The 26,072-nt window shown below is 42.2% G+C and overlaps 2 protein-coding genes across 4 annotated transcripts; one reads left to right on the top strand and one right to left on the bottom strand.

Annotated features, from left to right (window-relative positions):
• Window positions 1-858: 858 nt before the first annotated feature.
• On the bottom strand, window positions 859-3,880 carry slc48a1a (solute carrier family 48 member 1a). Its single transcript, XM_070839706.1, has 3 exons — window positions 3,579-3,880; window positions 2,309-2,476; window positions 859-2,191 (listed from the first exon to the last, which is right to left on the bottom strand). Exons 1-3 carry the CDS (start codon window positions 3,706-3,708, stop codon window positions 2,055-2,057), a joined length of 435 nt encoding a protein of 144 aa, XP_070695807.1. The 5' UTR covers window positions 3,709-3,880; the 3' UTR covers window positions 859-2,054.
• A 1,205-nt stretch (window positions 3,881-5,085) lies between these two features.
• rapgef3 (Rap guanine nucleotide exchange factor (GEF) 3) lies at window positions 5,086-26,022 on the top strand. Of its 3 annotated transcripts, XM_070839942.1 has the most exons (28): window positions 5,086-5,215; window positions 8,092-8,177; window positions 13,198-13,242; window positions 17,027-17,133; window positions 17,228-17,349; window positions 18,013-18,190; window positions 18,414-18,498; window positions 18,938-18,998; window positions 19,351-19,427; window positions 19,541-19,687; window positions 19,857-19,963; window positions 20,950-21,038; window positions 21,135-21,213; window positions 21,429-21,579; window positions 21,740-21,822; window positions 21,935-21,965; window positions 22,103-22,178; window positions 22,390-22,527; window positions 22,732-22,829; window positions 23,032-23,157; window positions 23,549-23,730; window positions 24,021-24,111; window positions 24,201-24,251; window positions 24,378-24,465; window positions 24,542-24,606; window positions 24,708-24,762; window positions 24,886-24,957; window positions 25,387-26,022. In XM_070839942.1, the coding sequence occupies exons 2-28, from the start codon at window positions 8,115-8,117 to the stop codon at window positions 25,503-25,505; spliced, it is 2,586 nt and encodes an 861-aa protein (XP_070696043.1). In that variant the 5' UTR covers window positions 5,086-5,215; window positions 8,092-8,114; the 3' UTR covers window positions 25,506-26,022. The 3 variants fall into 3 exon arrangements, with proteins under 3 accessions (XP_070696043.1, XP_070696040.1, XP_070696041.1); XM_070839939.1 differs by lacking the exons at window positions 5,086-5,215; window positions 8,092-8,177 and adding an exon at window positions 9,532-9,912; XM_070839940.1 differs by lacking the exons at window positions 5,086-5,215; window positions 8,092-8,177 and adding an exon at window positions 9,532-9,912 and having other exon boundaries at window positions 21,135-21,220; window positions 21,436-21,579.
• The last annotated feature ends 50 nt before the right edge of the window (window positions 26,023-26,072 follow it).

The raw sequence follows: 26,072 nt of genomic DNA, 5'->3' as shown, positions 1-26,072 counted from the left end.
CATTTAAGTGGCATATTTCAAGTGCAAGGCCCTAATCTAACCTTGAAGGGTGGGGGATCAGCCAGCAGGTAGGTGGACTGCTAAAATATTTGCTCAACACCGGGCAAATAATAGCACACGCACAAGTCAATTCTTCACCTTACAGTCTGCACGCTGAAGAACAGAATTATAAGAAAATCTGTGTATCTGCAGTTAATAACACTGGCATTATACTCTTTAGAGTGAGCAAACAAGTGTTTAAATGAAATGTCTGGTAACTTCAAACATACAGACAAGTTATTTAAAGCAAAACGTTTAGACATGAGGGTTAAAGCTAAAGAAGAAATAACTAAAGTTTGGAGTTTCAAAGAGATTCTTTCAAAGAGTGAACAAAGTGCATATTATTGTCAGTCACTCACAGCCAAACAGTGTGCATTTGGCCAACATTTTTGTCCTGTGCAATTGTCTCTCTGCATCCTCTTACAAAGACGTTACTGATAAATGAATCAAAATGTCAGCGGCAAGCACTGAGCTGACCTCCAGAACTTAACACACTGATTTCAGTCTCGCTATTACTGCATGTTAAGAGGCTCTGATTCTGAATGAGCTTGTGAAGAGTGAAAAGACAGCACTGTACCTTATTGTTGAAGCACGTCTGCAGGCATTTGGCTCAGATGTGTGTATCGCCCATTTGTTTGATTACTTATCACGCTGCACTAAAGACCCTCTACACTTTCTGGGTGGAGCTTAGACACTGAAAAGGTTGAAAAACTTCAGCGCATGCAGCCTTGCGGGGACAGGAACAGCTGTATCACTTACACTGGTTACTCGTTGGGGTGCTGCTGTATCTCTCTGGTACAGAGCAAGGAGACAACGTGATGTAATTAACAATAAATGCAACTTTAATAGGGTCAGTTTCTATATACATGTAGCTTCCTCACATTCATTCTCTCGTCAACAAAAACACAGTTAAACATGTTTTATGGCAAAAGGTAGACAAGCAACAGCAGGAGCTAAACCACTCACAAAGCCTAGTCTAACCAGACTTACACAAACCATACTAACTGTAAAATAAAATGACACATATAAATAGTGTATTTCAACATTAAAAAGGGTGACATGGTGATGACATGATTTTTTTTCCCCATTCTATAAGGATTTGTGTGCAAAACAATGGCGTCAATATCAAAGACTAAAGTGCAATTATTCATCAAATCCTTTTGTGTTTTCTCTTAGGAGGAATGTCAGAATTTTCAAATGGACTCTTGACAGAAACAAGCAAGTCTCCCCCCCTGGTGGAACAAAGGACAAACAGCACAAATTCCACAGGAATGACTTCTCTTCGGGGAAAAGAAAAGCAGAGTAAGTAAAGTAATAAAGTTTGTGAATTTGTAAAAAAAAAAAAAAAAAAAAGGTTTCTCAATTAGCTTCACTGACGACAAAGGGAGCTAAGAGACTGACTTTGCGGACACTAAGACGGCGGCTGCCTAGAGATATCACAGTGTTCTGTGATTCAAAACTGTAACTATGAAAAAGCTCATATGGTGCAAACATTCAAGCACTCCAACAAACACCATCAGCCTCGCATTCTCAGAGTGGCTTCAGGTAGGAAGGGTTTTAGTTTTGGTTGGGAGGATTTCAGCCTTGAGAGTATTTTCATTTCAACTGCTTATCATTGGATTAAAAGCCTGTTACGGTGGGGATTTCCTTGTAGGAGTTAGCTATTTTAAGATTTAACAACCCCGAGATAAAATCTGTCTGAAAAACCACCTGCAAGTCTCTTCATAAACGGTCTCGAGCATTCAAGAGCAGTTCCAGTCTTCAGAGGTTTAGACTTACTACTTACAGGAATAGAATACATGGGTCAATAAAAGTAGGAGAACAGGTTACAATACAAATACAGAGCTTGTTAAGCAAGTGCAACAAGTGCAACTCCATGTGGTAAAAGTCAGATGACTTTTTAATCTAGCCATATCTGCTTCTCTTCTTCTTTGTTACAAAAGCTCTTTGACCAGCTCCCGCTGGCACCCTTAAAACCCCTCAGAGTCCATGGCAGTCTGTAAAATCCGTACCAACTAGAAATCGCTGAGGATGCTGATGTCTGCAAACTCCTGGCGATATCTATACGAGTATAAGGCCAAGAGGAACGACCATTTGAGAGTCAGGAAGCTCCACACACAGGAGAGATAGAGGCTCCTCGGGTCAGTGGGAGCTGTGGGACAAAAAGAGCAGAGTGATGATCAGTCCTCAGTAAAAAAGCATATTTGTAAATGATAGTAACTATTTTTATCAAAGCATTACTCATTATAAACAGCAGAGAGGTGATTACATTGCTTCTGCGTGATAGCCAGAGTTAGGAAGGTGATGAAGGCGGCCACTGCCAGAACTGAGAAGAGCACACCAACAGTGATGAAGAACTTGAGGCCTTTGAGCCAAGTGCGCCAGTAGTCCTGCACGTACATGATGTGTGTGACAAGAGCCCAGAGCGCCAAAACTCCTGTCAAGACACAAACACACACACACACACTCATTTAGTGTATTTATAAAACTAGGCCTACAAAGCCTATTTCCAAAGAAGTGGAGCATCATATAAAAATAAATAATCTATACTGTATGAGACTAAAACCAACTAACTGTCATTCTGATTAATTTGCCGATAAATGTTTTGTTTAGAAAATGTCAGAAAACAGAGAAAAATCATCAGTGCAATATCCTTATGCCCCATGTGTTGTCTTTAAACTCTAAAAAAAACATTTAAAACTCCTCTGACTATCACAGAATACAAAGAAAAACAGATAAGGGGCTAAACTGAGAAACTGGAAGAAGAAAATGTTTTAAATCTTTGCTTGGGAAATGACTTAACCATTAATCGATTCTAAAAATCGCTGCCCATAATTTGAATATCAATCGATTAATAGCTTAATAATAGCAAATGATTTCAGCTTTAACTATAAATAACACAGCTAGATCTGTAATCCATCCATGGCCACATGTGCAGCTCTATGCCTCCTTATTGCAGTTACATTGGTGTAAGTGTTAATAACTAGTCAAACTAATCTAGAGGTTGTTTACTGTCTCCACTGTATCATTGGTCAACCAGACAGCATTAACAAGTTGAATTTTCAACTGTAAAATGTCCCACTTGTTATGCATCAGAAGAGAAAAGAGAAAACAAAGGGGAAAGTGTGGGTACAGTCTATAGCTATAACACATATGGAGGTCCACATGCTAACATGGGTGACATCCTCTAACAGTGGTGTTGTTGATGCCTTAAGGTCATGCTGGGGAGGGGGATAAAAGTCTGGTCATATGCACAAGTGTGACCTACATTAGAGTATTTAGCCAGCTAACAAAGGCCAAAAACTAATTCCAACGAGTACAGACAGCTCATAATGTGTTGCTAGTATTTCAGAAACAAGACGAGTGAGACTAAATTTGAAAAAACAAACATGTTTACGTGCTGAGATTATGTGTTGCGTTCACAGGCCTTGTACAAGGCTCGGGCAGCCTGAGCTAAATGCTCCAACAACATCGACACGAAGCAGAGTCAACATATGGCAGTAAAAATGACTTGTGGCCGTGTAGGTGTGCTGACATACCTGACAGGCCCCCCATGGCCGCCGTCCACGGCTGTTTGTAGGCGATGTTCCAGACCAAGAAAGCCGAAAGTCCGACCAGCGTGCCAAAGGTAGCATAGCCTATGCTAATGTAAACTCTGCTGATTCCCATTGCTACACACGACTCCTGCCAACCTAGTGTCTGTAACGGAGATAACGGAGTATTTAAAACACGAACAGCCCGGTAACGTTGTTAAGCTACATCAACAGCTTACCGCCACATTATGTAACTAATATTCCTGATACTGAGGACAGGAAAACGACCCGATAAAACCCCCCCTCGGCTGACCGACCAGGGGGAGCCTGTCACTGTTAGCGAAATTAGCTTCACAAATATCTTAAAAAGTGGTCAGTTCGGGTGGCTGGTGCGACACAGAGGCTCCGGGGGATCAGGGCAGGTTTGTAGCTTCCCAGGAGCAACAAAACACCGAGTGTTTATCTGATGTGCCCCGCAAAGATGACACGCTACGGTGAAGACAGCACCACCACCACTGAGATCAGTCTGCAGCCGACACCTGCGACACCCCACTGAGGGCTAAGATTAGCGAGGGTTTATAGATGTGCACATGTACTTAAGTGTTAAACAAATAGTCTGGAAACAAAAAAAAGTCGGTGCTGCTGTTTTGAAAAACCAAATCTCTCCAGTGTGTTTTTATCAATTTGACCTAAAGTCATCTATCACTAGTACTGTAAAATATCTTTGCACAGAGGAAACCCCCAGCCCGCCAGCACACCGCCCCCTAGTGGAGCAGAGAGAGACAGACACTGCAGACCAGCAGAGCCAAAACTGTCTGGGCCAAAACTATTAGAATCTGGTGGCATGGTCTTTAAAGTGTACTCTGGGTAAGAGGACACATTTTTGGAGACAGCTCTCTGGGAAGGCATGTATTGTAAATAAGAGCAACAATAACCAAATAACAACAATAAACGAAGATGCTGCATACGTGCATATTGTCACCAGGACAGGCAAATATACAGAAGCATTGGGTTAAATCAAACTGTCGGACTGAGAGAGAGAGAAAAAATAGACATACAAAGTCGACAACTGTTAAACGAAAAATTCACAATTTGCAAAGCAAAAAATAGAATCAAAGAAAAAAAAGATGCATGCACAAAGATATTCTCATGAAAAGATGACACTGGTGTCATGGTGATTTTCTCTGCCGGGAACATTAAAGCATGATGTTGTTGTCTATTCTGAAGTGTTTTGTAATGTGACTATAAATCAAGCTAGTGCACATAATGTAGAGCACTGAAATCTGTGTTTCCTGTGGTTGTTAGTAGCTGTCAAGGATGTTGTAGATGAAAACCACAGCATGCACTTTGCAGTTGCATATATACTGATCCTGCTTTCACACACACACACACACACACACACACACGGACTGTTGTGTCTCACTGCTTTGCTCAGCCCATTGCCCTGGGGCGCTCTCTTTATGACCAATCAGAAAGATACAGGAAGCCGTGTCCAGCAACACTCCCCACAACTCACACAAACTGTAATGACTGAGAAATCATCCTCGGACATATCATTGGAGTGAAGGCTGAGAGGGGAGAGCAGAGGACCCACAAAGCGAGGACGCAAACAAGCTAAAGAATCCTACAAGAACGCTCCAGTGGTGAGTGATCACTTATGAAAATAACACAAGTACAGATTGTTTGGTTTATAATAATGTGGTATAATTATTTTACTTCTTCAGGTAAAACATGGGCACTATTATTTTCACAGTATGGTATGTAGTACAAATGTTAGATTGTCTTACCAGTTAATATTACATGTATGACAAGACTTTATGAGCAGTTTTTGTTGCATGCATGTCATTTTACATCATAAGTGTTTCACGTTTTTTTTTTTACACAAAGCAACTCATTTATTCTGAAGATGGTATGCTGAACTTATGTGTTGCTTGTTGGAGTCTACAAATGAATTCATTCGGTAAGTATCACCATGTGACTGCGCAGCAGGAGGTAGAGGTGATAAGAGCGATGCTGACAAACTGGAGATCTTGTTTAGAGTTATTCTCACCATCTATTTTAATGTTTTTCCTCATGTCTGCTTCACTGTGAGCCTCAGTCCCCATTTGACCATGGGGTCAAACGAATAAAATACGTCTCTCCCTGTCACTGCTAACTGGCCAGGGGAGAGGAAGGAAAAGGCTTCTGTGTGTGTGTGTGTGTGTGTGTGTGTGTGTGTGTGTGTGTGTGTGCCACCAGACAGGCACAACAAAGACAGTTGGCAAAGTACACATTCCATGGGCGTAGATGTGTTGCAGGAAATCCCACTCCCATTCCCAGAGGATCTAAATAGAAACACGCACACACAAATGAAGATTGAAGAAGAAGAAGAAGAAGAAACATAGACACACACAACACTCAAAAAGTGTTACTGTTTACTAGTTGAATTTTTAAAAAACAAGTGTGTGAGCATCAATTACTAAAACTTAAATTTATATAGTTTTTTGTACAGAAGTTTGGCAAAGACTCTAATACAAAAACAGAATCAGCATATAGAATATATCCTAAATCTCTCAATCGAATAATTTTGCACATTCCTAGGATGTATGTGTACATTTGTCTGAGGTTCACATGGGTTTCCTCTCCACTTGATGCAGTTTGCAGGGCATCTACTGTGTGTGCTCAACAGGGGGCAGCATTTATTTTCAGACGGGCATATGAGGTAAAGCTTTATGCAAGGCAAAGTGACCTGGGCAGTGGTGGAAGAAGTGCTCAGATTCTTTCCTCAAGTAAAATGGAGCACTGTCAAAATACAGTACCTTCAGTAAAAGTACGGAAGTGTTACTAGCAAAATGTACATGAAGGGTCAAAGTAAAAGTGCTTGCTTTACCTCGTGAGTGACATAGTATGATGTAGGACATTATAAGACTGTTAATAGGGATACATCAGTGTGAAATTAGCATTTAGTCAGTTAAGTCATTTAACCGTGCTATGTAACACTGTGTTGTATTATATAAACTGATCATATGTTTGTTCATGTAAACTAACCAGTAACGATATCCGTCAAATGAATATAGTGGAGTAAAAAGTACAATATTTCTCTCTAAAATGTAATGGTGGTGTGGAAGTAGAAAATAGCCTCCGGTGTAAATACTCTAGTGAAGTGGAAGTACTTCACTGTACTTAGTTACTTTCCACCACTGGACCAGAGGCCTGTGTCACTGAAGGGCTCAAGATGCCCGAAGCCTAGATTTAATCTCTCCTATGAGATGGAGCTTCCTCATAATCACAATTGTACAAAAATGCTCTGAGCCTAAAACCAGGTCATCCAACAATGCAGCAGTGTTAATGAGCTTTCAGTTCCATCCCAGGGCCGCAGAGCTATTACCATCTTTGAATTTTCTGCCCCCTGCCTTTATTTTTTTCAGAAGTCAACCCTGAGATCATCCCCATCCAGTGAAGATTAGCCCTCTAGAAAGCAGTTTGTCCCTTAATTGTGGCTGAAGCTTTTGATATATGGTACAAAACTACCACAGGTCCCTCGAAACAGTCCCCTTGTTTTTCTGTGCACATCACTGAGACAATCAAGACAGTCACTTTGTCAGATACGATCAAACAGGCTGTAGCACTGTGCTCTTTCTTATCAGCTGAAGCATCGTGTTTACATTCCCTCGGGAGGTCATAAGAAGCAAAACTGGATTCCTCCATTCTGAAACAGTCTTAATTTGGCATCAAAGAGTCCCTGTGAGGCTTTTGAAAGAGACGGAGAGCCACACAAGTTCAGCCAGAGCACAGAATGCTCATCAGCCGCACTTAAGCGGTATTTGGTTTGGTTGCTTTTACTACCGACTTTTGGGACAAGTGTGACTGGGCCATCTTGATGACTCCACAGAGGTCTAAACTTGGTAAGACGTCACTGTGTTTTCTGAGATATTTCCCTCACAGTTGTTTCAAAGTGCAGGGAGTTCAAAGGGTGTTCTGTCGGCTTTGTGATCCGCCATTCACTCAGCACATGCTCTAATGGAGCAGGGCTCCAAGAAAGGAGCAGTGATGTCTGAAACAGAGGAGCACACGAGCAACAGGTGCTGGACTCAGTTTCCACAGCGGAGGCAGTTCCAATAAACTGCACTCCTACGTGTTTCCAGCTGGAGGAGCGACCACACCAAAGCATGGGAGGCTGGACAGAATGCATGTTCTTGTCTGCGTGTGTCTTGTGGAAAGCCACTGCGAACTCAGGCACTGGGGTCAGTACAGGAAGGGCAGCGCTGCACTGGAACAATAGCTGGGATTTAAACAAGTCTTACATAATGTTTCCAGCCTGCAGGACCCAGCTGACCATGATCCAGTTAAAGCGGGAGGTGCACAGGAGATCAAGTTGAATACAGGGTCCCCTTGTCCTTGTTTGACAGTCTGCAGATTTACATGTCTTTGCTTTGTTTTGACCAATCACAGACAAATAGGCATGAAGATGATGCATTCCCAGCATTTCATGGCTCTTAAAGGCAGTAATAATTAGCCTGTTTCTCCATGTTTCATGCAGATACTGTTCAAGCCATCCTCTCTATGGACAACTTGGTCAACTCCGTCTGTTCTCGACCAAGACGATGTACATCAGAGATGGAGGGAGTAAGTCATCTGCCTTTATACTGCCACACAAATCAAGTCAGTGAAAAGAACCAGAGACACAGAGAAAGATGAGGTCAACATAACAGGATACACTCACAGCTGAACATTATTCTTGCTATAAAATATCCAGCACATCCAGTTTTATGAATCCATAAACCAGTAATGGGTATGTAACAGCTGAAGACCTGTACAGAGGACAAACATCAGTCATTTAACTGAGAACCAGAACTGAACAAAACTCCTGATGAGAGACACCGAGTGCTGTTCTCCAACCTTAACTGCTTTCTGCCCTTGAAACAGTTTATCTCCAAGTCCATGCGCCTACAAACCAGGTCGAGCCAGACAGCTGGACAACCTGATAAGTGTGTATGCAGAGTTCTGCAGCTCATGTGGGCTGCTCTCAGCTACCGCACTGAACAAACTAGACCACACAGTGCCTGCATGGCACCTTACGCCTCCTTCAATAACCTTGAAACAGTCCCGTAACCCCACAGCGGCGGGTGAGCCGCTCAACAGGTACTTTACAGTCCTGTGGGCCTGTCCAGTGTTTGTGTGGGTCCATTAGGACTTCCATCACTGGTTGAGCCCAGCTAAGGATGTAAATGAACATATAGTGCCATGTTATGCAGGGATGAAGTAATTTGAGGGATTAAGGAATATAAAGTAACCAAGTACATTTACTTACTTATTTAGTTACACTTTTGAGGTATTTATTACTTAATAAATACTCCAATACATTTCCAAGGCAAATGCATTTCTTTTTACTCCACTGCATTTAGTTACTCTGCATGTTCAGATTAATAATATAAACTATTATCAAGTAAATGAATAAATTATGTTGCAGCATTATAGATTAAGACAAATATTTATTGATTCTTGGGGAAATTCTTCAAGCCACTAAAGTATATAAAGTTATTAAAATTGGCCCCATCTTCACCAGCTGCAGCATTAAAGTGGTGGCCACAATAATGCATGAATAATTATAAGTTATAGGATACTTTTGTACTTTAAGTAAACATTTGAACGCATGAGTTTTACATGTCACAGAGTATTTCTGCGCTGTGGATTTGCTACTTTTACTTAAATACAAGATCTGAGCCCTCCGTCCACCCGGTGCACCTGTGCCATCGGAGACATCTGTGCAGTCTGAGTGTGGTGACACAGACACATTGCATGCTCTGCCCACTGGCCCGCTTTAAATACAGGACGGAATGTACAGTGTGCACCTGCCTACATTCACACGCATCGAGTAAATCAAACGTCATTAATTAGGCGGTAAAAATGCCAGAGGAGGCCGTGTGTCTGGTGACTCCGCGGAGCTCCTCGCCAAAGCTAAAGAGCGCACACACGCAGCGCAGCAGTGCGCCTGTGCCGTGAGGGATGGCTGAGCGTTACGCACACCGTCCTCACTGAGGCAGACGCGTTTAGCGAGGTAACACGTCTGGGTTTCGGATGCAAGGAGGGCGAGCAGAATCCTGCCTGGATTTAAGGGGCAAAATGCGGAGTCCTGAGCTGCTGCTGCTGCTGCCGTCAGCTGTGCTGTAACGACTGGCCGATCTGTGCGCCGTGAATAATGCGTGGAGGCGCTGAGTCCGAGCGCAGATCTTCTGACTGGGAAAGTTGTTTGTCGGCTGTTTTGATGTGAGACAACATGCATTTGTTTCGGAGTCACAATTACCAAGTGTTTCCGGACCGCTACTCAGTGGAGACACCGACCATCCGAGGCATCAGCTGGGTATGCTGCCTTTCATGTTTGCTTCAGAGAAATCAGAGAGCAGCAGTTGTTGAGTGTGATCAGCAGAGGAGAGGGCAGCGATGAAAATACCTCTGTAATGGTGGGAGAAGTTCTCAAGATCCTTAACTTAAGCAAAAGTAGCAGTACCAAGGTGTAAAAATACCCTGCTAGACGTTAAAGTCCTGTAATCAAAATCTTCTTGAAGTACATAAGTATTAGCATCACAATGTACTGGCTAGAATGGTCCTTTTCTGAATAATATATTACATTACCAGATTATAATCAGTGATTGATTCATGTGTAAGCATCACCAAGGTAGCAGCTGCTTAAATTGGACTGATTTTCAGTACTGCACATATATTATATATGATATATAATATAATTATAATAAGTATCCATCATAATATACGAGTTGTTTATATTTTGAATTAATAACCTTAGAATAACGTGGTTTAATCAAATGCACAATAGTGGCTTCCAAAATGAAACATAGCATGCAGCAAAACACCAAAAACTGATAAAACTGATTAAAGTACCTCAAAATTGTACAGTATGTGATTGATTATACTCATTTACATTCCACCACTGATTTTCATGACAACCACCACCATTATCATCATCATCATCATCATCATCATCAATCATCTGGTGCCGTTTTAAATTAATGATAAGAGTGGTGACTTTTGCGAATCTTAAGCATTATGGCAAAATAAGAGCTCTTAGATGTCACTTTGTGTAAATGTCTTGAATCTGACTGAAATCACTAATGGAGAGGCTGATTGCTTCTTAAAAGCTTGTGTAATTCTAATTTGTTGTCGCCAAATTGGCGTCTAGTGAATGTCTGACACATTGTGGCTTAAATGGCCTTAAAAGCCCTGGTGTTTAGTTAAAGGGACAGCCACCTTCCAGCATGAGAGGAAACTGCGTCTTACACTTTTTGTGCTGAAAGTCAGCAAAAAGGGAGTTGCAGGGAGAGGTGGATAAAGCGACAGCAGCACCGTTAGTCGGACAGCAGGTTAGAAATGTTGACATGACAGTCGTGTTTGGTTAGCCTCCCTTCCTCTCACCTCCACTCTGACACAGTTTGGCTCCCCAAAAGAGCAGTTTACAGATATTTCAAGAATGCCTCCAGTGGACTGAAGCAAATGTCTCTATTGTTTTAATAGCTTGGGTGTGGGGACACAAGAGGGTAACAGAGCACAAAGTTTTTAATCAAACTCAGGTTATAAATAGTGTATTGTTTATTGTTCACCTTCACCACAAAACCCCACTCAGTTTACAGAGGAGTTTGCAGAAGAATGCACAAAGGAAAGGTTTTTGTTTCCAGGTCACAGGAAGACACAGAACAGTGGCGAGGCCCCGTGGTTCTAAATTTACTTGACTTTTAAGCATCAATAGGTCAAAGACGACGGTAAATCTCCACGGACTGCTTTCTGTCGTCAGCCAGACGGGTCATATTTAACATTTTATGCTCAATGTCAATAAACAATAGATAAGTGACAATTATGTTTTTGGATCCATTATGCTAGTTTGAAACCTGACAACCTGACCTTAATAGTAACATGCTACACACATTCTCGTGTGTCACAGGAGCAGTTAAACTTGCTGTCACTGCACCAAGTGCGATTATGTTTATTCAGGTTATCTTACACATGATAGATGACACAAGAGCACTTCCACATTTCTGTTGCCAGGCCAATAACAAGACGAACACGAAAGAGTAAAGTTCAAACACTAAAAGCACCCAAACCATAACGTTGCTTGGACGCAAAACATTATTCACATGATTATCCTTTCCTTGAGAGCATTGTTTGTATTATTCTGGCACAGCGGCAGCGGGATTAATTTCATAACTGTTATATTGCATCTTAGTTTTGATATTAATCAAAGTTCCAGAGAGCTGCAGTTCAGTTAATTGGCACTGAGGCATTTGTTAGTTCCTTCTCTGTGCGCATGCAGGCAGATACGTCTAACGGGGGCAAAGCTGAGCATTTTGTCGTCATCACCAGGAGATGCCAGGGAATCTGCTCCCGGTCCTTGTTGCTCTTGCATACCAGTGCTGAGACATGGAGACAAAGCAGAGCAAAATACCTCACATTCATGAAGGTTCCTAACTGTGTCTGCCTGTCTGCAGACCTGCAAAGACTCTGGTTTCTCCACATTTTTTTGTATGCTCAGGGGTCACGTGTGTCATTCATGCTGGGTTATGACTGATTGTCATACTAAATGGTTTTATGGAGTCACACTCAGTCAAAAATGCTTTTAATAAGAACCAAAGTTGCTTTTTTTTCAAGCCTGTCACTAGTAACAGTAACAGAGTTGCAGTCTTTTTATGAGCAGGTTAAAACAGATGGCAAAGTGCCGTTCTGGCTGTTATCATGTGACGCAGCAGACTGGGGACACTGAGCAGATGTATATCAGTGATGTGAAGATCTGATCACAGCTTCCTGATCAATATGGACAGCTGCTGTCAGCCATGCCATGTAAATCTCTGCATATTTTACGTTTTTTGCAAGGTGACACAGCACTAAGTGCCCTCGAGCTACCAGAGAGAAATATTTAATCTTAATAGCTGGCTTGAAACAGGACGTAATATGTCTGTGAATTAAATTCATTGAAAGCAATTGCCATGGGAATACAGGTAGACAACAGTAGCTACAAGGGCATCATAAAAACATAAAAACCCAGAAAGAGGAAATACATCTACAGCTGTGGACAGCTATGGACATGGGAATGTTGAATATAAGTCCATGGCAGCAAGTTTAAGTTAAGTGTATGTACATAAGTTCAGTTTATATATGTTTTTGCCAACTGCTGCTGTGCATTTAATCTTTAAACGGTTAAGATTTTCAAAAGCCTTTTCATGGGAAATTACAGGCAGGAGTTAAAAGCACCCTTTTCACTTAGCAAACCGCGTTGGCACCAGGCTATGTACTTTCCTTCGCTGATGTCTATGTACTCTTTCCTCCCACATCATTACACACATTCGACACCCACCCACATCACATTGGAGACAATGGTAACACAGCGCAGGTTGTGAGATAATGTACTTGTGTTGACCTTCATCCCAATGAAAAGAAAATAATTATTCTTTCTATCTGGACCGTACAGCTTGGTTGTATTTGTTTATTTTGGTGCAACTGCAGGGAGATTTCCATGATCGAGCAGTCCAGCGAGTTCCTGTGGTATGCTGTTCCAGAGCGAGCTGTAAACCTTTATTTCACAGGATTTAGATATGTAGAAATGAATTGGTGGTTGTAACATCTCTCTGTCTGTTCGTCTTAGACTCCGCTGCCAGAGGCCCTGAATTCAAAGGACACTATGAAGCAGGTGTGTATGGCTGAGTTGGTGAGCTATGCTTTGGTACAGCACCTCCCCACAGCGAAGAGTAATCCAATGTTCTCACCAGTGCTGAACATAAGGACAGACACAGTGTCAGAGGAGAGGCGTGAGTTCAACAAGGTTTAGCACTTAAGCGCATATAGGTTGCCTCCTCCAACAGAACTGAAAACTGACTTTTTAAATAAATGTGATTTTCATTATTATCATTTAGCATCTTGTGGTGAGCCATTAGATATCCTCCAGAACAATTTCATAATCACTTGTAAGCACATATCAGGCTTCTCAGCCTCTCTGTCTGTCACGCTGGTGATTAGCTGACCACAATATTTGACAGTGGTTGGCACAGCTCTTGATTGTTAGTCTTTAAACTATCACCAGCTTGGATGTCTCTCTCTCTCTCTCTCTCTCTCTCTCTCTCTCTGCTGGTGGCTTTAAACTCCACTGACCTCTGCTATCATCCAGAGTTGCAGCGCTTGCATCCTCTCAAACTGCTGAACTTGTTCTTTTGTCATTATAATATCCTGCATTACTACTCAAGCGAGTCTTAAAAAACACATTCCTAGCCGAGCAGGCAGTCACAAGGAGTCTAAAGAGCACTCCAGGGCCCACAGTTAATTGACCCTCCCCACCTCCACCCCCCCCAAGCCCTACCTAGCCCAGCCCAGGCCCCTCACACTGCTTTATCTCAGCTTCTCCGACCGCATGCCAAGGAGAGAGCCTTTAAAGCACTGATAGCAGCGTCTGACATGGAAAGTGAGTCCTGTTTGGGTTCAGTGGCAGAAGAAGTAGACATTGAGTGAGAGCGAGCATCTTATAGCCCCCGAAGAGTCAATGTGTGTGCATTTTGTTTTGCGCTGGAGAGAGAAGATAGAGAGGGTAGAGTAATCGTGTCTGCAGGAGGCAAGTGCTGCTAACTTCTTGGAGCTTTGTTTGGTTGCTTAGCAAGTGCTTTGGCTCCAGATTCTCAGGGCCTCTAATGAGCATCATACATTCTGATGGCACCGTACAAGATGGATTGTTTTTATAACCAGCGTTTGATTGTGTTCCAGTTTTAATACACAGTATATGTAGTTTTCCTCTTTAGACATGAGCGCACTGAAGTGGAATTCACAATACTTGATCAAGAGCTTTAACAGCTATTGATCTTTGTTCACGCTTAAAAGTAGATATTTTACATTTTTCATGTAACAAAAATGGAAATGTTGCCTTCAGAAGTGTGGTCTTGTATTTCTCAAAAGGATCCCTCTCAGGGAGTTCCTTTTGACCAAAACATTGACTCTCTATTTAATAAATCAGTGCAGAGGTGAAAGGCGGGTGGTTTTTTTTTGTTATACATCAAGTGGTGTGTGTGTTGCCTGCTGCTCAGCTTGTGTTTTTCTCACGCAGAGAGAGAGGGGAAAAGTCAGGTATCCGTTAGCAGTCCACAGACGTGCATCAAGATCCTCGCAGTGATCATCTGTAGCTGCTCCACACACAACACAGCCCACGAAGGTCACTGAGAGAGTAGGAAACTGAGAAATGTCTCGCCCACAGTGGAGACATACAGAAGATAACTGTACTCATCATCATTCCACCCAGACAAAAGCATGAAACCAAACCACACACTCCACACTTCAAAAGCTCATGACTATTAGCCGGGACCAGATTGAAGTTAAAGAAATAATCCACTGGATAGATGATGTAATTCTGTTGGCATAAAGACTATTACAACCTTCTTCCAACTAAACGACTGTGCTCACTCATGAGTGACTGTATAAGCAAACAGTACAGCCTGTAGAGCAGCTTTTCTGTAGCTAGCCCTGGAAAAAAAAGTGTGTGTTGTAATTTAGGATCATAGGTAAAGATTATATAAAGTGGAGTTAAAGTATAAACCAATATGACGTTGATTATTACTTTACATCAGCCGTCTTGAGGAACTTTTTAAATATAGACTCTTGACTGTAAAATGAGCTTAACAGCACAGTGGACCGTGGCCATAAAATGGCTTATGACTGCCTGTTCAAACCTGAAAGATGGCCCATATATCACTGCACACTAGCTGTGTGTATTATACTTGGGAAAGGTGTTTGCTCTGTACTTGCAGTCAGATGGAACAATTACCTGCAGGTTATAGTTCCTAGATAACATGATTAGGTGGCCTACATACAGAGAACAAACAATGCACAGTCCCCCACAGACAGACAGCTTTGGGACCACAGGAAACAAAAATGCTTCAAGTTTCTGCCTGTTTACATGGTCAGATTTAGCAGCGATGACGGGCCCCTCAGTGAAATATGGCTTTTGATATTGTTTTTATAAGGACTCAGCTTGGTAATGGAAAATTGCCTCATCAAGAAAATAAGTTTTGGAGCTGACATGCCTGAGAATGTGACTGTGGGAGTCCCAGAGGAAAATGGGCCCCTGGGAATACCGGTGACCTCTAGACAGCATAACTCCAGTGGGGCACCGCAGATGCTTTGGGGCACATTTACTCTGTCGATGTCAGGTCTGGGAACAGGATGATAGGTTGAAGTGTGCACTGCACAGTGTTACCCACAGGACTCCCTTATAGTTGTATATTATAATTTGCAGCTCTGTGTGTCACTGCCCCCAGACGAGGTGAAAGAGCAAAGGTGGTGATGGTGTCACCGAGACATGGGGTCAGTAGATCAGCCAGAGGTCAGCAGGCATTTTTATACCCTGACTGAGGTGCAGAAGACTAGAGGGGTCTAGTAACGGGTGCTGTTAGTTCCTGGCGTGAGCTTCCCCACATCGCCACTGCACTTAAGGAAAAAAGCCGATAGAGTAAATGGTCATTGTTTGGCTCTGTGTGCATCTCAAGACCGCCACCTTGGGCAAACAGCAAAAAAAAGTAATCCAAAGAACAAACAGGCAACTGTCTGAGTCACCAGTGGAATCACAAGACTGGCTGCAGGAGATGTGAGTGAGGGAGTCCAACAGGGAGGGCAAAATAAAAATGTCTACTTTGGTCAAGCATTAAGACAATAAACATTGTCGGGCGGTAGTTTGATCCTATTTGTTTGTGAAGTAGAAGCAGAGCGTACTGTAAGGCCTGAAATAGGACGGCCTCATAACAGCCCCAAACAAAGCACTTTGGTGTTACATAAGCCTTGCTTCTGCATCAGTGGCTGACAGGTTTTGCACCCCTGTCTGCAGCCCTTCTTTGGTTTTTAGACCTGGGTGAGTGGTGTGTATGTGTGTCTGTGGGCGAGAGCGAGAGGGGGGAAAGAATCGAGAGAGGTTCAAAGAAAATTCGTTGAGGGTGGTCAGAAAGTGAAAGTATGTTGCCGCTGCGTGAGAGTGAGTTGTAGAGGCTGGGAACTCAGCAAGGTGTGGGAGAGTTTAAAATAGCCATTTTTAACACATTCTCACCTCCCTGCAACCCCCCCACACACACCACATTACACTCCAATGCCCACAGAAATCTCCACTCACGCTGTTGACGTACATGCCATCACACATGATGTCCATGCTGTGGGGAAATGCAAAAAGACTTAGCGCCTTCTTTTTCACTCACACACACACTCACACACACACATGCCCACTTGTTTCTTTTGCTAACTGCTGTCTGCCTCCAACACGTAAGTTGGCTGTTTCAGTAAACAAGGTGGCCCGTGTTACATATCCTCCTCCTTCATGTACAGGGCTTCTCACACTCTTTCCCAACCTGCTTCATCACATTTTAAAAGCCAACACAGCTCACATTGATATCTATGAAAGAAAGGCGATAATAGTTTAACTGCTTAATCTTTTTTTTTCTACGTTTATTAAGTTTCTTTCAGATCGTGTTGTTAAGGCAGCGAGATCACTGTACAGCGTTATGATCGAGAGGAACCCTGGTCTGATCCGAGATAGAAAATATCACCTAAAAACCTACAGGTGCCTACGCTGGGAGCGAGATTCCTGTCATTTTAGAAATGTGATTACACACTGTAAATTACGTGCAAACTCACATGTTCAATTCCTCTCACAGACAATGTTGTTCTGGAAAGGAACTTGTTGATTGGCTGATGAAACAAAACGAATGCCTGCAATCGAGAAGCCAGGCGGTTGGAATGTGGCAGGTCCTTGTGGATGAAGGAATCCTTGTTCATGGTAAGTAGAAATTTGCAGGATTAAGAAAAACCTTTAATCAAATCCAGCATTTTTAAGAATGTACGTCGCACAAATCATTGGCCAGCTTCCAAAAATTAAGAATACATCAACACCGTGGCATGGATTGTAGAAGTATTTGGAATAATTCCACAAGAAATCATGTCATATTCCCATATTCTTAATATATTCTGATAATGATGTCTCAGGCTGCACTGGAGAATTCCCCAGAAGTGCTTGAATGGCTTGAATTCTTTTGATTGAGCCTGCAAGAGTGTATGTTTTACAATGGGTTCTCACTCAGTCAAGTGTTCACTAGCTGCTTACGCTCTTTGGACAGAGCACTGTTTTCCCAAAGGAGACCACTCCAATCAGGACATAAATGCTTCATCATCAAATGAAGGACATCACTCAGAATAGATTTGCACTTATTTCCATTAATCTTGTCAGTCTGGAGTTGTAAAATTACTACATGGCATCTAAATTCTCAGCAGCATTCACCCATTCATTTACTTTCTTTGTTTCCTTTTTTTTTTAAAATGAATCTGTGTGAGTTTTAGTTGACCATCTCATTTTTTATCACCTTATCTCTAAAGGTCTTTACTCTTAGTTACATTTGGGTCTCATTAATGTTTTTTCCCCTCTCTGTGTTCTACCTCAAACAAGTGAAACATGAGTTGAACTTCCATGACAAGGACACCCAGTTCTTCCGCTTCCAGGACTCCGAGTGTGGCCTGAACCACATAACAAATGAGAGGGACTCCGAGGACGATCTTCAGGAAGGTCTATCGCTGCTGTCTCAGCTGGGTCCCGATGCTCTGCTCACTATGATTCTACGCAAATGGTCAGTATGTTAAGGCAGATTATCATGCATTAAAACCTGCTGTATATTTAGCATTGCCAGGTTTGTGAAGTCATTTTCATTGTGTGCATATATGGCAGTCCTAAAAGGCTCATACAGCCTTGGGACATTTGAAGTTTTTGTCGTCAAGCTTGCATCTTTCTACGAAGTTTTCAAGTGCATGTGTGGTTGATTACACCTGTCGTCTCAACTTCCCTGTGTTCAGCCCCAGTCAGAGGAGTGCTGAGGACCTGGAGGTCATCTATGAGGAGCTGCTACACGTCAAGGCTGCAGCTCACCTCTCCACCTCCGTCAGTCACTATTACTGCTCGCTCATTACATCAGTGTCTTTATGATTGAAGCCGCTATATGTAGATGTTTTTGTGTGATTATTGCATATTTTAGAAGTTTATATGTGTGGGAAAGTGAGACAGTTAAGCGGCTCACTGCAGCTCAAGCTTTACTTTGATGGTAATGATAATATGATAATTTGATACCAGAGCATCATCTGGATCTGTTTTCCCGCTTGGACTCTGCACACATATATGTAAAAGTCTTGACATTGTATGCTAACTTTGTAATGTTTCTACCTCTTTTATTCATTTGCTGTGCTAGTATTTATCAACCAAGTTTCCATGAAGTTTGATGTGATTCTTAAACTACTTAGACCAAAGAACTACTGGTGTACAATAATGAAACAATGAAACAGGAGTTATCAATGTACTTCAGTCTCATTTCTTGTGCCTGTAGGTGCGTAAGGAGCTGGCAGCAGTGCTGGTCTTTGAATCACATGCCAAGGCCGGAACAGTCTGTAAGTGTGACAGCTCCGCTTACATTTGACACACACAGTTTCATTGTGTAGCTCAACCACACAGCAGTACACTGATGTTCTCATGTGCGCAAGTGCACTCTTAACATCCTCCTCTGCACAACACACTTTTCAGATATATTATCTATCATGTGTCTTTTTCTGCTCTTCTCATCCTTCCCTCTGCCCATCTGGCCTTGAATGTGAAAGCCACGCATACATAATAAAGTCCATTGTATTAAGGTGCTCTGTAAACGTGATCCTCATGTGATTTTGATGGTTATTCACAAAGACGCATGTGAACATGTGACCAGCGTTGGTGCTGACAGTCTTTTTTTTTTTTTTTGTGATGTAGTGTTCAGTCAGGGGGACAAAGGCACTTCTTGGTACATCATCTGGAAAGGCTCTGTAAATGTGATCACACATGGGAAGGTAAATCCATTCACTGTTAGCAGAAATGCTGATGATGATAATAGAAATAATAAATCGACAGCATGGGACGACAGTATAATGTACTGTGTACTGAATGTACTGTGTGCGGACAGGGCTTGGTAACTACACTTCATGAGGGCGAAGACTTTGGGCAGCTGGCTTTGCTGAATGATGCACCTCGTGCCGCCACCATCATCTTGAGAGAAGACAACTGCCACTTCCTCCGCGTGGATAAACAGGACTTTATACGGATCCTCAAGGTGCGTCTGAGAAGCTGCCTACTTGTGTTGCAGTGCATCCCAGGCTACATGTGACTGTAGAAAAGCTGCAGATCTATTTCTCTTTGTGCACAAAAAGCACAGGCCCATAAATATACTCAATACATATTTTACGAGGCTGTGATCAGTGTCTGTATTCCTCGTCCTGCAGGATGTTGAAGCTAATACTGTGCGACTTGAGGAGCACGGGAAAACAGTGCTGGTGTTGGAGAAGAGCACCGACTGGGCCGAGCAGGGAGGAGCAGGAAGCAACAGCAAGTGAGAAACTCTGACGCACTGGCGTCACTGACACAACTCAAGAGTCACTTCACAAGCAGGTTTACAATCATTAAGACACTTCACCGGGGTGTGTCACGCCAATAACACAAACACTGCCATTGGTCATCATAACGCATTGACGGACAAGTATACAGATCTTTTTGTGAAGCCTGGTTAAGATCTTATTAATGGGCCCTTATCTGATGGCCAGAAACTAAATGGACTTCAACCCTTCACTTGTTATCAGCCTTGAAGTGTTTTAGCAAACATAAAAGTGGATTAACCTCCCATTGAGGTCATACTCACCTTTTTACCTTGCCTCCCTCTTTACTTGCGCACCTGCGTTCACTACAACCATCCTCTCTTGACCTCTCCACTCTACTGAACAACTGATATTACATTTTTGGAACATGATGTATTTGGCAAGTGGCAGACTTAGATACAATATGTGCTGGACGGCAAGGCAATTTATAGTTCAGCATCAAATTGACCCAACACATCTGTCCACTCCTGATATAGTACTACCAACTACTGCCAAGTGTTGTAAACTATGCAATGATTTTGTCACATGTTTTTTTCTGGTTCTTTTTTTTGACTGATGATAAACTACGTGTAATAATAATCATTTATCTTTCCATATATTAGTTAACAGACACAGTGCATGTCACCTCAGAGCTTATTAGCAAATGCTAGTATGCTAAAATACCAAACTAAGAAGTCTCAGCAAATGGCTCAATGCACCGCTGTGCCTGAGTACAGTCTCACAGAGCCACTAGCGTGGCTGCAGACTGGTCAGATGTTACACAACCACCCTTAAACGAATGTAAAGTAGGAGTCATTGAAATTATAATGCAATAACATTATATTAAATTATCCAGCTCTAATTGTAATACACACATTAAGAAAAATAACGCATGCAGAGCAATACAAAGGAAATGTTAATGTTAGGAAAAATAATCTGTTCCTCTTCCGTCTGTGCTATGCAGATACACGGTTATGTCGGCGACACCTGAGAAAATCCTGGAACATCTACTGGAAACATTAAAGTTGGATTCTAATGGAAATGACGCTTTAGGTGGGACAGCCTGCAGGCATCTTTTTGCCTTTTCCCTGTTTTATTGAGTGAGGAGTCAGGCAGTTAGTTAACTGTGTGACGTTTGTCTCCCTGCAGATCCGTCTGTCAGTGACTTTCTACTCACCCACAAAGTCTTCATGCCGTCCAGCCAGCTGTGTCCTGCACTGCAGCACCAATATCCTGTGATAGTCAATAGTAATAATACACAGTAATGATGATGCCTGAGATAAGGATAATGTGTACTGCTGCTGCTGCTGCTTCTGATGATTGTGATGATGATGGTCGCAGTTTAAACATTTTATAGCCTAAACAAATAATCTAATTCTGCGGAGGCAATTTTTTTTATATTTGTAAAGCTTTTTATGTTACACATCTTAACCGTCGCTGCACCTACCAGGCTGAGCTCTCTGAGGGTTCAGATCAGGAAAAGGCTTCCTATGTTCTCAATGCCAAGCAGAAGGTAGTGAAGCTGATTGGCCAGTGGGTGGCGCTGTACGGCCTTCTGCTGAAAGAAGACCCTATTGCTTTGGACTTTCTGGAGGTGAGGTTGTAGGCTCGATTTAATTTCGTTCATGCTTATTTCACTGTAAGCTGTCTGTATTGGAATAGTTCCTCTGCATCTAAAGAATATAGATTATATTTATGAGAGGAATCCGTAATTATGTTTTTTTTTGTTTTCAATATCCATGTTGCTGAAACAGACGATGAGGAAGGAGGTTGCAGGTGATTTCCGTCTCTCCAGCATGCTGAAAGAACAATTTAGGGAAAGGAGGAGAACAAAAATGTAAATTATCTATATTATCTTATAGCATCTGCTATTTCTACAAAATGTCTGAAGTCATAAGTTTTCAAGCATGCTACCTAGCACCGTTTTTCATCTTTTAATATCTTTACAGAATGGAGAACGGATATCAGTCTCTGAGCAGAGTAAGTGTCCCCACGTAGATGTTGTTTTCGTAAATGACAGCTGGGTGCAGAATATTATACATTTTAATGATTTAGAATGCCATGCTGCTGCCATTTCCCACTTTAATGTCACTGAGTCACTCTGATGCTATTGACAGAACCAGCAATTCGATTGGTTTTCAAACTGTGAGGAGCCAGTGGGGAGGCTACAACCAATCAGAGCACAAGATAAAGGTGAGCAAGGCTCAGGCAATAATATACATGCATCACTGAACTTCATTTGTTTTGATCTGTATCACTACATAGATTTGTTCCCTCGCACCAGCTCACGCTCATGTGGGTGTTACGTATGAGTAACACATATCAGCACACATCATTACCCACGTCGTCAATTATCAAATCAACATATCTTGACATGTTGGCTTCTGTCCCTTTCTCGATGCAGTGCTTTATGAGATCTACCGGCCAGACAACAAACCCCTCACTCTGATGCTCCCAGTGAACACATCTATACAGGATGTGATGGCGGCAATCGGCAAACCTAGCGGAGACCACATCCTGGTCAAAATGAACTCCTCGGGAGGTGAGGCACGGACATTGCTGCCACATTTTAAAATGTGTATAGATATTTTTCATTTACATTGCAGGTTCCTGTTGAAGCGTTAGGATAAAGCATTCAGAGCTGCATATTCATGCGCTTTCCAATCTAGCCTGAGTCATGTTCATTGATCTTCTACCGCTCTTTGTCGGCCTGCAAATTAGTTTTTGATCTATTAAATGCCCACAGAAAGAGCTCAGTTAAAGCTGGATGCCACTGCAGTCTACACAGCCCTGGGAATCAACGAAAAACTCTTCATCTGCACAAGCAGCGAAATGGAACAACTGGTGAGGAATGGGTGTCCTCCATACCAATGTTTTTGTAAAATAAAAAAGGAAATGTCATCACTTCTGACATACTTTCATTATTTACTACTTTGCATACTGCTGAGTTTGGAGCTTTGGTCTAAAGCAGTTTACCTGCCCAGAGAGCCAACAAGCGCACCCACATCTCTTTATTTTCTTTTCTCTCTCTGTCTGTTTCTCTTAGATGCCCCTGAAGGAGCAGCAGGGTCCAGAGCGAGGAACAACTGACGTCCTTGAACAGATGGGCTCTAAAGACATCGCCAATGAGCTCACCAATTATGACTGGGAGCTGTTCACTGCCATGCATGAGGTAACTGTGCAGATATGATCATTTTAACATCTGAACGCAGCACACAAACTGATTAATAAAGTACAGAAAGAGGAAATCGTTACGCTTCAGTATTCATATCATAAAAAACCCAAAGCTGAAACCAGCATTCAGATATTTCCTCATTACATTCAAGGACTGAGTTTCTCTTTCATGACATTTCATCTGAGTCACACTCCTTGATACTTTATATCTAACAGTTCATCAGTTCATCTTGTCTGCTAGTACAACACTTCCTGCATGCTTCACGTATTTCTGAAGTCAAATTACAGTCACCTGTAAAAAACTGGCCTCACTTTGTTCTCCAGATTTCTTTTCCACAGTGCGTTTAGTTAATGTAAGTAGTTGTGATGCATTGTCCCTGTCTGTCCAGGTGGAGCTTATCTACTACGTATTTGGCCGTCATAAATTCCCAGGCGCCATCACAGCTAACCTGGAGCGGTTTGTGCGTCGCTTCAATGAGGTGCAGTACTGGGTGGTGACCGAGCTGTGCCTCTGTGAGGACCTGGTGAAACGAGCCACTCTGCTCAAGAAGTTCATAAAGATTGCAGCAGTGTAAGAGTTAGTCAAATAAAACCATTTCCATGAAATGTTGTACATTTCTGAGGGAAACTCTGGTACCAACATTCATGGTTGCCAGTTGATGAATCTGGTAATGCAAGTTAATGCAGTGCCAATCTTAGCATGCTAACACACTCAACTTTACACTATGGCCATGTTGCAGCCTCACAGAGCCGCTGGCGCCCATAGTTTTCTTCACATCATTTTTTTAAAATCACCATAAGAACAGTGCTGTGTCTGTCTGAAACCTAGTTGTTTACAACCGTGTCTTCTCTCTGTCACAGATTAAAGGAGCAGAAGAATCTTAATTCATTCTTCGCTGTGATGTTCGGTTTGAGCAACAGTTCAGTGCATAGGCTTTACAAGACCTGGGAGGTGAGAAATGTCTGAATGCATCAGTAAAGGTGATAATATATTCTGTCAACGTTTACTAGATAACGTATATGTGCTATTGTCTATTCCAGAGAATACCCAGCAAGACAAAAAGAATCTACTGTGCTTATGAGAGATTGATGGTAAGTCAGTACTGCTCACATTTCAGTGAATTTCATAAATGTTCCAACACAATACATGAATGAGCTCGCTAATGTTGTGTACTAACATAAAATCATGGTGTTCTGCTTATCCTCTGCTCTTGTTAGGATCCCTCACGCAACCACAGGGCCTACAGGCTGGCTGTGGCCAAACTCAGTCCTCCTTACATCCCCTTCATGCCTCTGCTGCTCAAAGGTAACACATAGCAGCAGTTTCACCTATGCAGCAAGTCATTATCACTGACATGTTTTCTGTTCCTGTCTATGTCCAGACATGACATTCATCAATGAGGGAAATCCAAACTATGTGGACAAATTGGTCAATTTTGAGAAAATGGTGAGACAAAAAAAAACCTTTTTGTAACATTGCTCGCATCGCTCACTTCCTCCTCAGTATGACTGGTTCTAAATGTTTCCTTTTTCCTGCTGGTCTCATAGCGCATGATTGCCAAGACAGTGAAAATTGTACGAGGATGCAGAAGCCAGCATTACGGTAAGTGATTCAGTAGAGCTTGTCATACAAGGGGACTCACAGCTGGAAGGGGAATTGCATTTGTTTTGGCAATGACACATGTGGGATATATCAGGTCGGTAAACTTCTGTTTCTCCTCTGCAGTGCCATCATCTCCACAGAGGGGCCTGGCAGATCGGATGTTTCTGGAAGGGCCTGCTGCTCGCATATCTACATGTAAGCAGTTTCTACATTTACCAGCTGTTCATATGAACTTTTGTGTTTTGATTGTGATTATTATCTGGTGTGAGACGCCAGGAGACAACAAACAAATATGACAGATTTGTTTCATTTGAAATGTTAGAAAACATGTGCCATTGTGATGATGAAACACCAGATTATGTTGAAACCTAAGCACTTTTCAATTAGTATATTCTAGGTCAAGCTTATTTCAAAGCATGGAAACATTACAGTTCAAATGAAGCACTTTGAAAACTCTCAGGACTTTCTATGAACCCTGTTAACAGTTCCTTCCAGTTATAATTCCTGGGAGCTACAGAGTTTTTATATAAGCCCTTTTCAAATTTCACATTCACACAGAAAATGAAATGGAAGATTTATCGATACAAACACGAAAGTCAAAAATGATTTCTTCTTTTCACGCAGACTCAGACCACGGCCTCCCTCTGCGGAGCCCCAGCAACATCCGACACTACGTTCAGAACCTGACGGTGATCGACAACCAACGCAAGCTCACACAGCTGTCCAGAAAAACAGAAAGCTAGGACATCAACCTGCAAATGTTCTGTAAAAGGACTGTAAAGACTGTAGCACAAATCTGAAAGAGGGAACAGACTGTAGCTGGATGAAGCATAAATGAAACGGACCTCTGGATGAGTTGAGTGCTCTGGACATTCATGGATGAGCTTTCTGCGCAGAACAGCATCAAGAGTGAATATGTGCCGTGTGCACAGTAATGACCTCTAATGCTGAACCAGAGGATCCAATGCTGTGTCCATGGGACTTGTGGGACACTTTTTTAATCCAAAAAGCCTTACAGCACACCGGTGTATACATCTTGGTGTGTGTGTGTCACCGTGGAAACTGACCCCCTCACAAAGGCAATGTTACAAGATGTACAGCTAAGCAAAGTATGCCTGTCGAAATTCTTTTATGTGATATCTTGTATACTGTGGAAGAAATCACTGTGATGATTCCACTGAACTGCCATAGGAACACATACCACAGATATTTGCCATAGCTACCATCACTTTAGGTCAGTTGTTTGTGCGCTAGTATTTTCAACCAATATGCTTTATCAGATCATTTTTCATCAACGAGGCCACAAACCG

This window comes from Pempheris klunzingeri, chromosome 11, assembly GCF_042242105.1.
Source record: "Pempheris klunzingeri isolate RE-2024b chromosome 11, fPemKlu1.hap1, whole genome shotgun sequence".
In the NCBI taxonomy this organism is placed as follows: Eukaryota; Metazoa; Chordata; class Actinopteri; order Acropomatiformes; family Pempheridae; genus Pempheris; species Pempheris klunzingeri.
The sequence above is the reverse complement of the archived record's forward strand: the minus strand, read 5'-3'. Positions and strand labels throughout refer to the sequence as shown.

Coding starts and splice junctions, on each gene's coding strand:
- slc48a1a (XM_070839706.1), bottom strand. CDS start 3,708: ATGGGAATCAGCAGAGTTTACATTAGCATAGGCTATGCTACCTTTGGC. Junction 2,477..3,578: donor GGCCATGGGGGGCCTGTCAG/GTATGTCAGCAC, acceptor GTGTCTTGACAG/GAGTTTTGGCGCTCTGGGCT. Junction 2,192..2,308: donor GGCTATCACGCAGAAGCAAT/GTAATCACCTCT, acceptor TTTGTCCCACAG/CTCCCACTGACCCGAGGAGC.
- rapgef3 (XM_070839939.1), top strand. CDS start 9,829: ATGCATTTGTTTCGGAGTCACAATTACCAAGTGTTTCCGGACCGCTAC. Junction 24,466..24,541: donor CATGCCTCTGCTGCTCAAAG/GTAACACATAGC, acceptor GTCTATGTCCAG/ACATGACATTCATCAATGAG. Junction 24,607..24,707: donor TGGTCAATTTTGAGAAAATG/GTGAGACAAAAA, acceptor CTGGTCTCATAG/CGCATGATTGCCAAGACAGT.